General features: G+C 49.7%; 1 protein-coding gene and 1 long non-coding RNA gene across 2 annotated transcripts; both read right to left on the reverse strand.

Moving 5' to 3' along the window:
- Nucleotides 1-1,677: 1,677 nt before the first annotated feature.
- On the reverse strand, nt 1,678-4,904 carry LOC144166473 (uncharacterized). Its single transcript, XR_013321685.1, has 2 exons — nt 4,696-4,904; nt 1,678-2,257 (listed from the first exon to the last, which is right to left on the reverse strand). It is a non-coding gene; the product is annotated as an uncharacterized LOC144166473 (long non-coding RNA).
- Nucleotides 4,905-8,104: 3,200 nt separating this feature from the next.
- Nucleotides 8,105-9,098, reverse strand: LOC144166474 (histone H1.5-like). The gene has a single exon (XM_077695983.1). It carries the CDS (start codon nt 8,717-8,719, stop codon nt 8,105-8,107), a length of 615 nt encoding a protein of 204 aa, XP_077552109.1. The 5' UTR covers nt 8,720-9,098.
- Between the last annotated feature and the right edge of the window lie 3,173 nt (nt 9,099-12,271).

The raw sequence follows: 12,271 nt of genomic DNA on the forward strand, positions 1-12,271 counted from the left end.
GTGCAGCGTTCGCGACTCCAGAGCAGTGACGTAAGGCAAAATGTCCGCCGGCGCGCACCACATAGCGGATGAGTGGCTGAACTAAGCGTCCCTACCCTTCCTATTGAAAAGCACGCGACGTGTCAGGCAATGTTTATGGTACTTACTACAAATTGATAAATCTGGCCGAGCTGAAGTGTGAGTACCGTTGGCCTTTAATGAGTAACCCTGACCATTCCTTGATTTTTACAGGTGCCATTCTGTCACGGGGCATGGTGGACGAAAATTCCCATGGCTGACCATTGATGACAATGACGAGGGAGAAGCTGTGTGGGGGCGAAGCCAGCAGCGACTCTCTCATGGCCATTTTGTAAATGTTGCAAATAGATTGCTCATAACCTTCAACCATGGTTCGTCTTATCTGCTGTGCCACAACATTACAGTTCTTTGCTAAGTTTCACAGTTGCTACAAATCCTGTTGTAGAGAAAACCTTTTATTCGCCTTAAAGGGGCCATTAGGACGAAATACCAGTTTCACTCACAACATTGGGTGTCTTATAGTGCCCCTACTGCTTGCCAAGCAGTGAATGATGCCTTATTCATTGAGAGATTACACAATTTAAGCCAAAGTTTCAATCCTCTCGCTAAATAGTGTCTTGTGATGTCAGCGATGATATATCCAGGGCAGGTATTTGAAATGAATGTTGAGCACGTTAACTAGGGCTGCAGCGGATAGGGAAACCTTGCCTTGCATCCAACAAGGATGCAACATCTTGCGGTGACAGGCCTCCGCGTAGGCGACGCAACTGCATACACTTCATGGATACATGGGCCTCATCATCATTCCCTCTTGGACTTCATCTGCGAAGTGAACATTTTCATGTTCAATTAACTTTGGTCATCAACTCCTACTCCCTCATCTATGCCCTGTGGCAAAATAAATGCCTTATAATTTCATTGCTTTGTTTACCGCCCATCCTCTAGATGGCGCATGAATAGCACTCAGGCCCACTGTCCATACTCACTTTGTTTTTGAGCGTATTTGCACCTCGCTTGTATTTCTGGCTTGTCTTTGTTACAGCATGTAGTAATCGTTTTGTGAAATATAGGGTATGCTCAAGAAATAGGGTCATCTAAGACGATGTCGTTTACGCCAATCGGCCAGTGTTGTGAGAAAACTCCAAAGCGCCATACTGCTGAGCAGCTCTAACAAGCATAGTGTGCACAGTACAACAGTGTACACTGGTACTTTTGTTTAGTTTACATAAGTTTTTCAAGTTCCACTGTTCACCCGATTCTTACTATTATAAAATGAAAAAAAAACTTGTTTTTCAAGCTCATAAGCCCTGCTTGCGTTTGCTTTTGCTGGCCTCAACCAGTTGCACTGCGTCCCATAATGCGTGCCAGTGTCATACTAATGAGGCAGTCATTCCAATGAACCAAACATTAATTTCTTCTTCATGAAAAAATGAAGAGTAAGCCCCTTTGAGTAACAGGGATTTACTTTTTCGTGGCATTTACAGTGAAACCTCATAAGAACTGAAAAGGTAGCTTTGTTATAGGTAGTCTACTAATAGTAACGTGATGAAAACAAACAACTTGCAACTCCTGTTGTATCCCTTACTCCATTATGGCTCATTTTGTCGCCTCGCATGACCTTGTCACACTTGCTGAGGAAGTGACACGGCAACACCAAAATGGTCAGAAATGGAAAGACATTTATTCTGCACTTCAGCCAGACAAATGATGACTAGCCGGGGATCACGGCATGTGTAACTTTGCCTATGTAATTTGCTTGTGTACAACTGCTCATCCGTTATACTGCTCCTTGCGCGTCGTTTTAAATTGTAACCGGACAATGGTGGCGGTGGTCAATCCCACGGGATATGTCCCAGGGGAAGACGAAGATGTGGCACGACATGGCCTGGATTAGAACATGGCCAACAGTGCTGGACTAGGTGTGCACAGCGTGACCTGCTGATGATCGGACCTTGGGGGAACGGGACTTCCAGTAAAGGTGTGGTTTTCCAGGGACTCCGTGTCTTTCTTGGGAACCACGGTCGGGTGAAAGGACCCTGGTACTAGAAAATAATGCCCTGCAATTACCTCTATGTGATGAATTTTGATCGGCCCATAAATCTCAAAGAAAAGTTTTCTGGTAGCACAGGTAACCATTCAACAGAAGTATTTCGTTATTAAAGTGTACAAATTTATTGCTCCATTTCTCTGCACATCCAAAGATGGCCCAGTGTGTCGCAGTCACCGTGGCCATGGTCAGCTGCAAAAGAAGCAAAGTTTCACTTCAGATGATGGTCAGCTGAACTCTGAATTACATGCAGTAGCTACAGGGCCGTACCCAGAGGGGGGGGGTTGGGGGTTTGAACCCCTCCTGAAACCTTTTCCAGGCAGCATGTAAGCAATACTTACTGTTGCCTTCGGGAAAACTGCCCCCTTCCCCCCCCCCCCAAAAAAAAAATCTGGCTATGGTCCTGAGTAGCTATAATGGGAAGCACAAATTGGGTGCCACATGAAGACAGCACCAAAGAATGGTTGATAAACCGGAAGGATAAGCAGTCTAATTTCGGGTTTAACACACCAAATAACACTTTCACCTGCCTGCCTAACTGATTTGCATGACTTGCACACACGCACACACACACGCACTACTTCTCAAGCAGCTCTTAGGTAGACAACAGGGGCCTTAGCAGTTGGCCAACAATAACTGAGCAGAAGGCTGTACAAGATGTTCTCCAAGCTGCGGGTGGGTCTGGTGGCCAGCACACAGCATTTGATCACACGTACTAAAGGGAGCACTAGTACCAGAGGCCTTCATACCAAAAAACTGAACCCTGAAATTTCTGTTATGACCAGCAGCATGTTTAATTTATTTGCATGAACGAAAAACAATGCAAACTTATTTACCTTTTTACATTATTTTTTCTTCACCTGGTACAATGCTTGAATAATTGTTTGTGGGGTTTGTGCCAAAGCTACAACTTCGCTAAAGGCACACTGTAGTGGAGGGCTCGGGATTAATTTTGACCACCTGGGGATCTTTAGCGTGCACCGAATCTCGACCACACGGGCGTTTTTGCTTTCCGCCTCCATCAGAAAAGCAGCCGCCATGGCCGGGAATCGAACCTGCGTCCTTGGTCTCAGCAGCACAACACTATAGCCACTGCAGTGGGTCCCAGGTACATTGCAATGATGCCTGAATGGTTTACCCAATCTCAGCTCCACCCGCTGCAGTCGATCGAGCGATCGGCACAGTAGGGAGGTAGTTTTTATGCCGATTAGCAAACTTCAACAATGAAAAAATAAAAAGTAGAAGCAGCAAATACTAAAAACTGCATAAGACAGGTGTATTGGCGTGCATCACTTGCACCATCAGGCAGAGAAATTGAACTGAAATTCAATTTTGCAATGGCGCATGGGTTGATGGGTGTCTGAGCGTGCAGAATTGATCACACGTGATTACCCCTTTATTTGTTCTTTTTCTTTCTGCACAGTTTTATTTGTGCTTAGCTTGTTTTTAAAAAAGAGTGTCTGTATAATAAACTGCAGTTGTAGTAGCGCACTTGTGTTGTCCTTTCACAGTCCCTGTCCATTTTATTGCCCTCCACTGTTCGAGCAATGGAATATCAACTAGGCCAACCCGTCACATTACTACATCATGCAGGGTTCTCAGTTTTGGCGAGACTGCCCTTGTACTTTCAAAAATGTTGCGGGTACCTCAAAGTCACTTGTCAAAAATGATATAACTTAAACAGTTTTCCTTTCCCTCTTTGTCACTCCTTTATCCCTAGCTCCTTAACCACCGGTGATATAGTATGTACAGAGAGCAACACACTTATCTATAACACAACTGTCATACTTCTAGCCTCATCCTTCCTCGCCCGAAAAGGATATAAAGAAAACTACTATGGCATGGCGTTCTTAAATATTACCCACCACTTTAGGCCTTACAGTTTTTGTAAAAGCTTGTTTCCGCCGTTTTCAGAGGTAGTTCAATGAAGATGAACTCGCTGTTATAGACAAGTGCGTGGCACGTGCACTGTACTCTGTTTTATTGTGTGCTGGTGGGTATAGCAACGCCCCAACATTATTTCCGAGTAAGAGCCAAAGGGGTTGCGAAGTCTTTCATCGCGTGAAAATCCGTAGGCTTGACTTTAGCCGTACGAGTGCATACTAAACTAATGCCGCGACAATATGCCCTGCGAGAGACTGAAAAAAGCTGCGAGAAAGTGAGACGAAACAGCGTCGCGAACAATGTACAAAGCAACGTTTGTACCTTTCAGTTAAGGAACACAGATTGCGAGAATGTGGTTTTAACGTGATGGATGGCGATCGCTATAGCTCATCAATTTTCTTGGTGCAAACATTTTGCTGTAATTAAATGCCAAGGCAGCCAGTTGTCTCATCCGCGTCGCTGGCTTCCTACCTACCTAATGTGTGCTGCGTTTTCATTCGTTTGCATTCAGGTTGAGCAACCAGCTTGTCTGCAAAACACCAAAGACTGGCACTATTAACAGCTAATGCCAACGGATTCCAACAGTCATTAGATGCTGCGGTAAATTTACAATGATCGTCCGTTTAATTTGCCCTCGCGGATCGAGTGTGAAACCTCGCGACAACAGTTTAGGGCGGGACAGCAAAGAAGGAAGCGTAGAGGTATTAAAAGCATTGAATCGTAACAAACTGGTCGTATGTACTCACCACACTCACCATGCCGCATCGCTGGCGATCCGTTGTTTAACCCGCCGCTGCTGAAAAGCGACGACCGCACATACGCTACAACAAATCCGCCATCACGGGAAAGACAAAAAATAAAAAGAAAGAAAAAAAAATACGCTTGAGGGCGCAGAGATCACCACTGAGCAGTGGTCTGGTAGCGAGAATAGAGTACGTTGTTTTTATTGTGTTTTATTGTGGAATATCGCAGCGGCGAAGCTCTCGTGCAAAAGCTTCTCTTCTTTTTATGTGCGGTCCTATAAAGTACCGCCTTCACGATATTCCTTCCTCGCGCGTAGGCTTCCCAAATCCGCCGCAGCTTCGCACTCGTTTTGTTGTGTAACGCAACCGCCTGTAGCGCTGCTATCTTACCCCTTATTGGCGCGGTTGTTTGAATGTGGAGTAACGAGCTGCAATGCGTGATAACGGTTCTAACCAGGAAACACTGTTGAGACGGGATTGCGCCCTACCTGATAAACATCCGTGTAAGTGTGACGCCGGCATTCAACGGAAGATTTATGCCGGTGTGCGTTCAGCTCGTTAGCAGCATCGTGCGAGTATGCATGAAATGGTCTCTTTAGCCATCTGGCGCAATCCACCTGACATTTTCCTTTCTTCTTCCCCTGCCACCTCGTCTCCCACCTGTCAGCGAATCCTTGATGAGTCCTCTTCCCTAGGTTTGACACTTTCACGCTTGATTGGACTGGATTCGGAAAACATTATTGAGGCCTGCGAATAAAGCCCTATTGCTAGGCCTTCTGGATTTAATAATGTTCCCTCAACCTCCGTGAAACGCGTCCAGTAGACACCGTAAGAAATTAGTTCTCACAATAATTTGCACTATCTCATACCAAACGCAATGTAGGCGATCACGTTCTGTAAGCAGAGCTTTCTAGCCCTATTACAGCCAACGTCGTTTAGACGCAGTTATGTGCGTAAACAGAGGGGTGCAAAAGGGGCAATTCCACTCCCAATTACCCCACAAGAAAAGTTGCCTACTTCCACTTGTTCTTTGCCCTCCCCTCGCAACGCGAATCCTGCCGACGACCATAGCGATCAGCGACCTCAGCGCAACGTGCTAAACGCAAATAAATTAAAGGTTTTTCCTTTCCACAAAACGTCTGTCACGAAGTGACTATGGCACGTCTTCCGTAGATAGCCAGAAGACATTATTAGCTGGTGGCTTTGATTCTAAGCTAGAAAAGACGTGTGCACGACAATGATTGCAGTACAGCTAGACGATATCGCGTCATTGAAAACGTCTTCAACACCTTTTTAAAATGCCATCTCTTAGCTGTCTTGCAATCAACGTCATGTAGACGTGTTCAATAGCTGAACATCTGACACATCTATTAGTGATATCTTTCAGCTGTCTACACAAAACGTACTGTAGACATCTCATGGTAGACGCTTTGTAGGTGTCTTAAGAAGCTTACAACCTCAGCCAGCTAGAACAAACGTCTTGTACACGTTTAGGTTCATATGTCTTCTAGCCATCTTAGCACAGATGACTTATCAACATCTCACGGAGCTCAAGACGTCGGAGATCTTGCACAGGTGTCCTGTAGCTATCTTTCCTAAGACATCTTTGAAACATACATAAATAGACGTCTTATAGGTAACTTTTGTAGCGCAAGATGTCTAAGACCTCGCAAGACCATGGTAGACATCTCTAAGACGTTTTGTGTTCAGTGGGACCATAACCGATCTTGGGGCCCACCACTGCGCGCCCCTTGCAAGGTGCTGGTTTGAAAAACAAAACCGTTTGATAACTTTGCATTTACCGACCTTCGATTGGCCCTGTGAAGGTGACGCGGGCTCCCTGTTCGTATATTTTGCTGTTCGCGGGGGCCCGACGCCGCGCTCCGCGTCGTCGCCACACGACAGCGGTTTGCGCCGACTTACGAAACGACGCGCGGGCCTTGGAAAGCCGTTTTCGGCTTCAAACTGAGATTTGTTTATTGTTCGCGTAAAATTCACGCGTACCATCGTGTTTCTGCGGCTCGTTGTAAAACAACAAAAAACAAAGCACAAAAAAAACGTATAGCTCAGCACGGTGAGACGCTTTTCCGCCTGTCCACAGCCCGAGAAGCATTTGTAAACAAAGCGAAACACGCAAGAATGACGAAAAACGTGTCTTGGACGCCCCGTAACTTATCAACTGAGCGACGCTCGCGCAAGCGGCGCATGTTTTCCGATTCTACAACTCCTGTTCTCTCGATTGAACTGTGTTTCGAGTGTCTGGGCTTTGATTAACGACCCCTCAGGGCACCGCAAAAGACCCCGGGCGCGCTTGGTCCGCGCGGGCAGATCAAGGCTCTTTCGCTGCCAGCTCCCAAACTAAGAGGGCCAGGCCAACTAAAATTGCACCGAAACGTTTGCCAGGGCCTCTACTTTATTGTCGCTGCTCGTTCGGGCCTCTCAGTCGTACGGAAGTGGCTTGTAAAAGGGCCACAACCCGAGCGGTCGGCCTCGCGCCGACCTTTTCTTCCGCGCCGCGTCGGAGTTTTGGCGCTGGCATCGTCACCGTTCGTCGCACGAAAACGAAAATTGCACCATCGCGTAGCTCTAAAAATAAGCTTTCCAACGAGTGGTCTTAAACGCCGTGAGGACGTTTTTCGGCCCGCCAGCGAGCGGCGGAGGAGCGAAAACCACGCCTGGGACACTGAAAAGTCGCGTTCGCCATGTTAATCAGCTTGCAGCTGAAATTTCCTTATTCTCACGTGAAATTCACGCATGCCATCGTGTTTCTGTGGCTCGCAGTAAAAAAAAAACGTTAGTTCAGCACGGTGAGACGATTTCCTACCTCTCCACAGCCCGACAAGCATTTGTGAACAAAGCGAAACGGGCGACATTAAAAAAAAAAACGTGTTCTGGACGCCCGTAACCTATCAACTAAACGGCGCACACGCCAGCGGCGCATGTTTTCGAATTCTACAACTCCTGTTCTCACGATTGAACCGTGTTTCGATTGCCTGGGCTTTGATTAACGACCCCTCAGGGCGCCGCAAAAGAACCCGGGCGCGCTTCGTCCGCGCGGGCAGATCAAGATATTTTCGCAGCCAGCTCCAAAACCAAGAGGGCCAGGCCAACTGTTGTCCGACAGATGGCAGCAGCGTGCGGGTATCTGTGGGCCACAGCCAAGGCTGCTGCGGCAGCGAGGAGCGAAGCTGCAGTGCCTTTGGTTTTTTTTTTTGTTTGTTTGCTTGTTTTTACTGCTGTGTGTGTGTGTTTGCGCTGCAATCGTGCGACTAAGAATGCATTGAGGAGGAGGACGCGAGATGGGTGTGGCGTGGCAAGCTTCCGTCGCCATGGCAAACTGTTGGTGTGGTCCCATCAGGACCGGGTGGTTAATTAAAAAAAAAAGGATGAGGCGGGCTTCCGCAGAAGTCATTCACTTTTTGGAAGAAGCTGGCTTCTTGGGGGCTTTCTTGGTCGATTTGGGCTTCTTGGGGCTCTTGGGAAGGGACGCCTTTTTCCCTGCCTTGGGCTTTTTCGCGGCCGCTTTCTTGGGCTTCTTCGCAACGGCAGCGGGGGCGCGCTTGGGCTTTGCCGTCGCGGTGGTCTTGTTGGCTCGCGGTTTGTTGGTGCCCGAAGGCTTCTTCTTGCCTGCCGCCGCCGCCGCCGCTTTCTTCTTCTCGCCGGCGGACGATGATTGTGCTGAAGCAGAGGAGGACAGCTTGAACGAGCCACTGGCGCCTTTACCCTTGGTCTGCACGAGCGCGCCGGACGCGACGGCAGACTTGAGATACTTGCGGATGAAGGGAGACAGCTTCTCGACGTCCACTTTGTAGGTGCCAGCCATGTACTTCTTGATGGCTTGCAGGGACGAACCCCCGCGCTCTTTGAGGGCACCGATGGAGGCGGTGACCATGGCCGAAACCTTGGGGTGCGTAGGCGCTGATTTGGGCTTGCCGGATCTGCGGGGCGCAGCCTTCTTTTTGGGGCTCTTGGGAGCCGAAGACGCTGCCGCCGTAGCGGCAGGCACTTGGCTGGTTTCTTCAGACATGTCTCTTCTCAACTCCGGAGCGACGAGAGAAATGCGGCCCAAAACGGCTGGCTGCTACTGCAAAGAACACAACTCGCGAGGCAGATGAGCGGAACTCGCGCGTTGCGACTGCGGCGACAGCGGCGGCGGCGGAGGCGACGGCGCAGCGAGAGGGGCCTTCCCCCCCTTCCCGCCTGCCTCGCTCCATTCCGCACGGCTCGTTTGTGCTTTTCGCGCGCTGGTTTGTCGCTGCGCTAACGGCTGCGCGTGGCGCAAACGCCAAATAACAGGCGCGCTTCGAACAAACACGTTCCCGCGAACATTTCGGTGCCCGAACCAAGTCTCTACGACTCTCTATTCACTAGCGGAGGCCTCCAAGAGCTGCCCCGAGCGAACGGACGGGCACCGCCAGCACAGGTTTTCGGCCTCCTCCGGGCTTGAACACCTCTCTAGCCCTGCTCCAAGGGTTGCAAATTGAGCCTACTGAGGGCTTTCACTTGGCATTTCCAAGTGAACAAGATCGAGTGGCGCATGGCGTTGAAATTCGTGGCTGAAGGGGACCAAAGAAGCACACTTGCGCTCGCACCACATGAACGCTTGCTTCGCGCGAAAATTCAGTAAACACTCGCGTGCAAGACGCCACGGTAACTAATTTCATTAGTCATTCCATTTAAATGGCCATTTCATTGTTCTCGTTACGTTTGTTTACATTGTGTACAAGATGTAACAAGCCTGTTTTGGAGCTCTCCTGCGAGATGACACAACCGCTTTGAAAACAGCAGCCCTGGTAGTAGCAAAATATATACGAACAGGGAGCCCGCGTAACCTTCACAGGGCCAATCCAAGGTCGATAAATGCAAAGTTATCAAACGGTTTTGTTTTTCAAACTAGCACCTTGCAAGGCGCGCAGTTGTGGGCCCCCCAAGATAGATTATGGTGTGCCCCACGTTTCCTTCTGCAGCGCGACTGTGGGTCGCACCAGGCGTGTGAATTTTTCGCAGGTAAGAATAAACGTCTTGCGCAAGAGGGCACGCTTTAAATGAAATCGATAGCTTATTTCGTTCGCAAAATCTGCATGGTAAGCAAAATATTTTGCGTCGTAGCCAGGCCGCAATTTGCACGACGTTCACCATTTTTGCTCACGTAAGAGAAAACACAAGGCGCAACAAGGCAAAATTTGAATAGAATTGATAGCTCTTTTTGTTCGGAAACTGTGGTAATGCGAATTTACGTGGCGACGAAAATCATTTTCAGCATCCTAGCGACCGCGGAGGGTGGGAAGAGGTTCGCCGCCGCGGCGGCGGCGACGGCGCAGCGAGAGGGGGGCCGCCTGCCTCGCTCCACTCCGCACGGCTCATTTGTGCTTTTTGCGCGCGGGTATTTCGCCGCGGGAACGGCTGCGCTTGGCGCAAATGCCAAATAACAGGCGTGCTTCGAACAAACACGTTCCCGCGAACATTTCGGTGCCCGAACCAAGTCTCTACGACTCTCCATTCACTAGCAGAGGCCTCCAAGAGCTGCCCCGAGCGAACGGACGGGCACCGCCAGCACAGGTTTTCGGCCTCCTCCGGGCTTGAACACCGCTCTAGCCCTGGTCCAAGGGTTGCAAGTTGAGCCTACTGAGAGCTTTCACTTGGCATTTGCAAGTGAACAAGATCGAGTGGCGCATGGCGTTGAAATTCGTGGCTGAAGTGGACCAAAGAAGCACACTTGCGCTCGCACCACACGAACGCTTGCTTCGCGCGAAAATTCATTAAACACTCGCGTGCAAGACGCCACGGTGACTAATTTCATTAGTCATTCCATTTAAATGGCCATTTCATTGTTCTCGTTACCTTTGTTTTCATTGTGTACAAGATGTAACAAGCCTGTTTTGGAGCCCTCCTGCGAGATGACACAACCGCTTTGAAAACAGCTGCCCTGGTAGTAGCAAAATATATACGAACCGGGAGCCCGCGTAACCTTCACAGGGCCAATCGAAGGTCGATAAATGCAAAGTTATCAAACGGTTTTGTTTTTCAAGCTAGCACCTTGCAAGGCGCGCAGTTGTGGGCCCCCAAGATAGATTATGGTGTGCCCCACGTTTCCTTCTGCAGCGCGACTGTGGGTCACACCAGGTGTGTGAATTTTTCGCAGGTAAGAATAAACGTCTTGCGCAAGAGGGCACGCTTTAAATGAAATCGATAGCTTATTTCGTTCGCAAAATCTGCATGGTAAGCAAAATATTTTGCGTCGTAGCCAGGCCGCAATTTGCAGCACGTTCACCATTTTTTCTCACGTAAGAGAAAACACAAGGCGAAACAAGGCAAAATTTGAATGGAATTGATAGCTCTTTTTGTTCGGAAACTGTGGCGATGCGAATTTACGTGGCGACCAAAATTCTGATGATGATGATGATGAAGTGATTGTTGGGGGGGGGGAGGGGGGACAGAGGCCAGTAACTGTCTGGCGTTACGCCGACACCTCAACCGGCCGAACGGAAGCGAGGAGGGTGGGAGAGACGAAAGAGTAGGTAAAGGGGGGGGGAAGGGTGTAGGGAAAAGGTGAATGGGCAGGTAACAGGAGTCCCACACACGCAAATGTCGCGGTACAGTGGGGCAGGCGGGGATGACAGGGTGTCACAACAAGGTTTGCAGTTGACATCGAATACAAAATAAGAAAACAGGGGGTCCCACCAGAATTAGCAGGTGACATAGGAAACGTAGTAAAATAACTAGGGGGCACAACAGAATTGGCAGAAGACATCGGAAGAAAAAAAAAAAGAGGGATACATCAACATTAGCGGGTGACATCGGATTCGGAGTAGAATAACATGGGGGGACACAGCAGAAAGTAAAATAATAATAATAATAATAATAATAATAATAAAAAAGGAATATGGACAAGGTACAGCATGCGAGCGGGTTGACATAGACACTGGTGATATTGTGTATTAGGTTGAAGAAGCGCGCGCCGCAAGCAGAGTGTTCGTAGAGTTCAGATGTCTGCGGCACAGGATAGTTATGAGGCAGGCTGGGTGTGCTGGGAGGCGCGTGGGCACAACCCTGCCTGACCGCACTATGTCACACACACACACACACACACTCACACGCGTTCCGATGCGGGCACTGGGCCTGGAAAGTTTTGGGGGGAATGTTCTTGGCTGACGGTTGGGGCCCCGCACGCCGCAGGGGGCTCAGAGTTCGTGCGGCAGCAGCAGGACCCGAGGGGCCGCACACGGAAGCGCCGGTTCGTGCGGGGGCGGCCACGGGGAGCCGCGCACAGGAGCGCCGGAACGGGGGCAGGGGGGAGGGGGAGGAGGAGGAATGAGAACGGGGAAGGAGAGCGACGGCGGTGGGGCCGTTGGCCTTTAGAGCAGCTGGGCCAAGCCGGTAGCGTGCAAATACTGCAGCAGTGCGGTGAGTGCCGCGCCCCGTCCGCGGGAGGCCGAGGGGAATAGAAGCTCCTCCCGCGTGCTGCACGCAACTCCGAGGGCAGCATAGTGTTGCAGCATCTTGGCCCGCTCGGCGTGGTGGTGGCTGCAGCGTAGTAGGGCGTGCTCTGTGTTATCGAGTTCGCCGCAGTGCTGGCAGT

The sequence above is a fragment of the Haemaphysalis longicornis genome, unplaced genomic scaffold (genome assembly GCF_048455015.1).
Source record: "Haemaphysalis longicornis isolate Haplotype H1 unplaced genomic scaffold, Haemaphysalis longicornis Haplotype H1 scaffold_173, whole genome shotgun sequence".
NCBI classification, from domain to species: Eukaryota; Metazoa; Arthropoda; class Arachnida; order Ixodida; family Ixodidae; genus Haemaphysalis; species Haemaphysalis longicornis.

Excerpts from the sequence above, each read along its gene's own strand:
- LOC144166474 (XM_077695983.1), bottom strand. The coding sequence starts at position 8,719 with ATGTCTGAAGAAACCAGCCAAGTGCCTGCCGCTACGGCGGCAGCGTCT.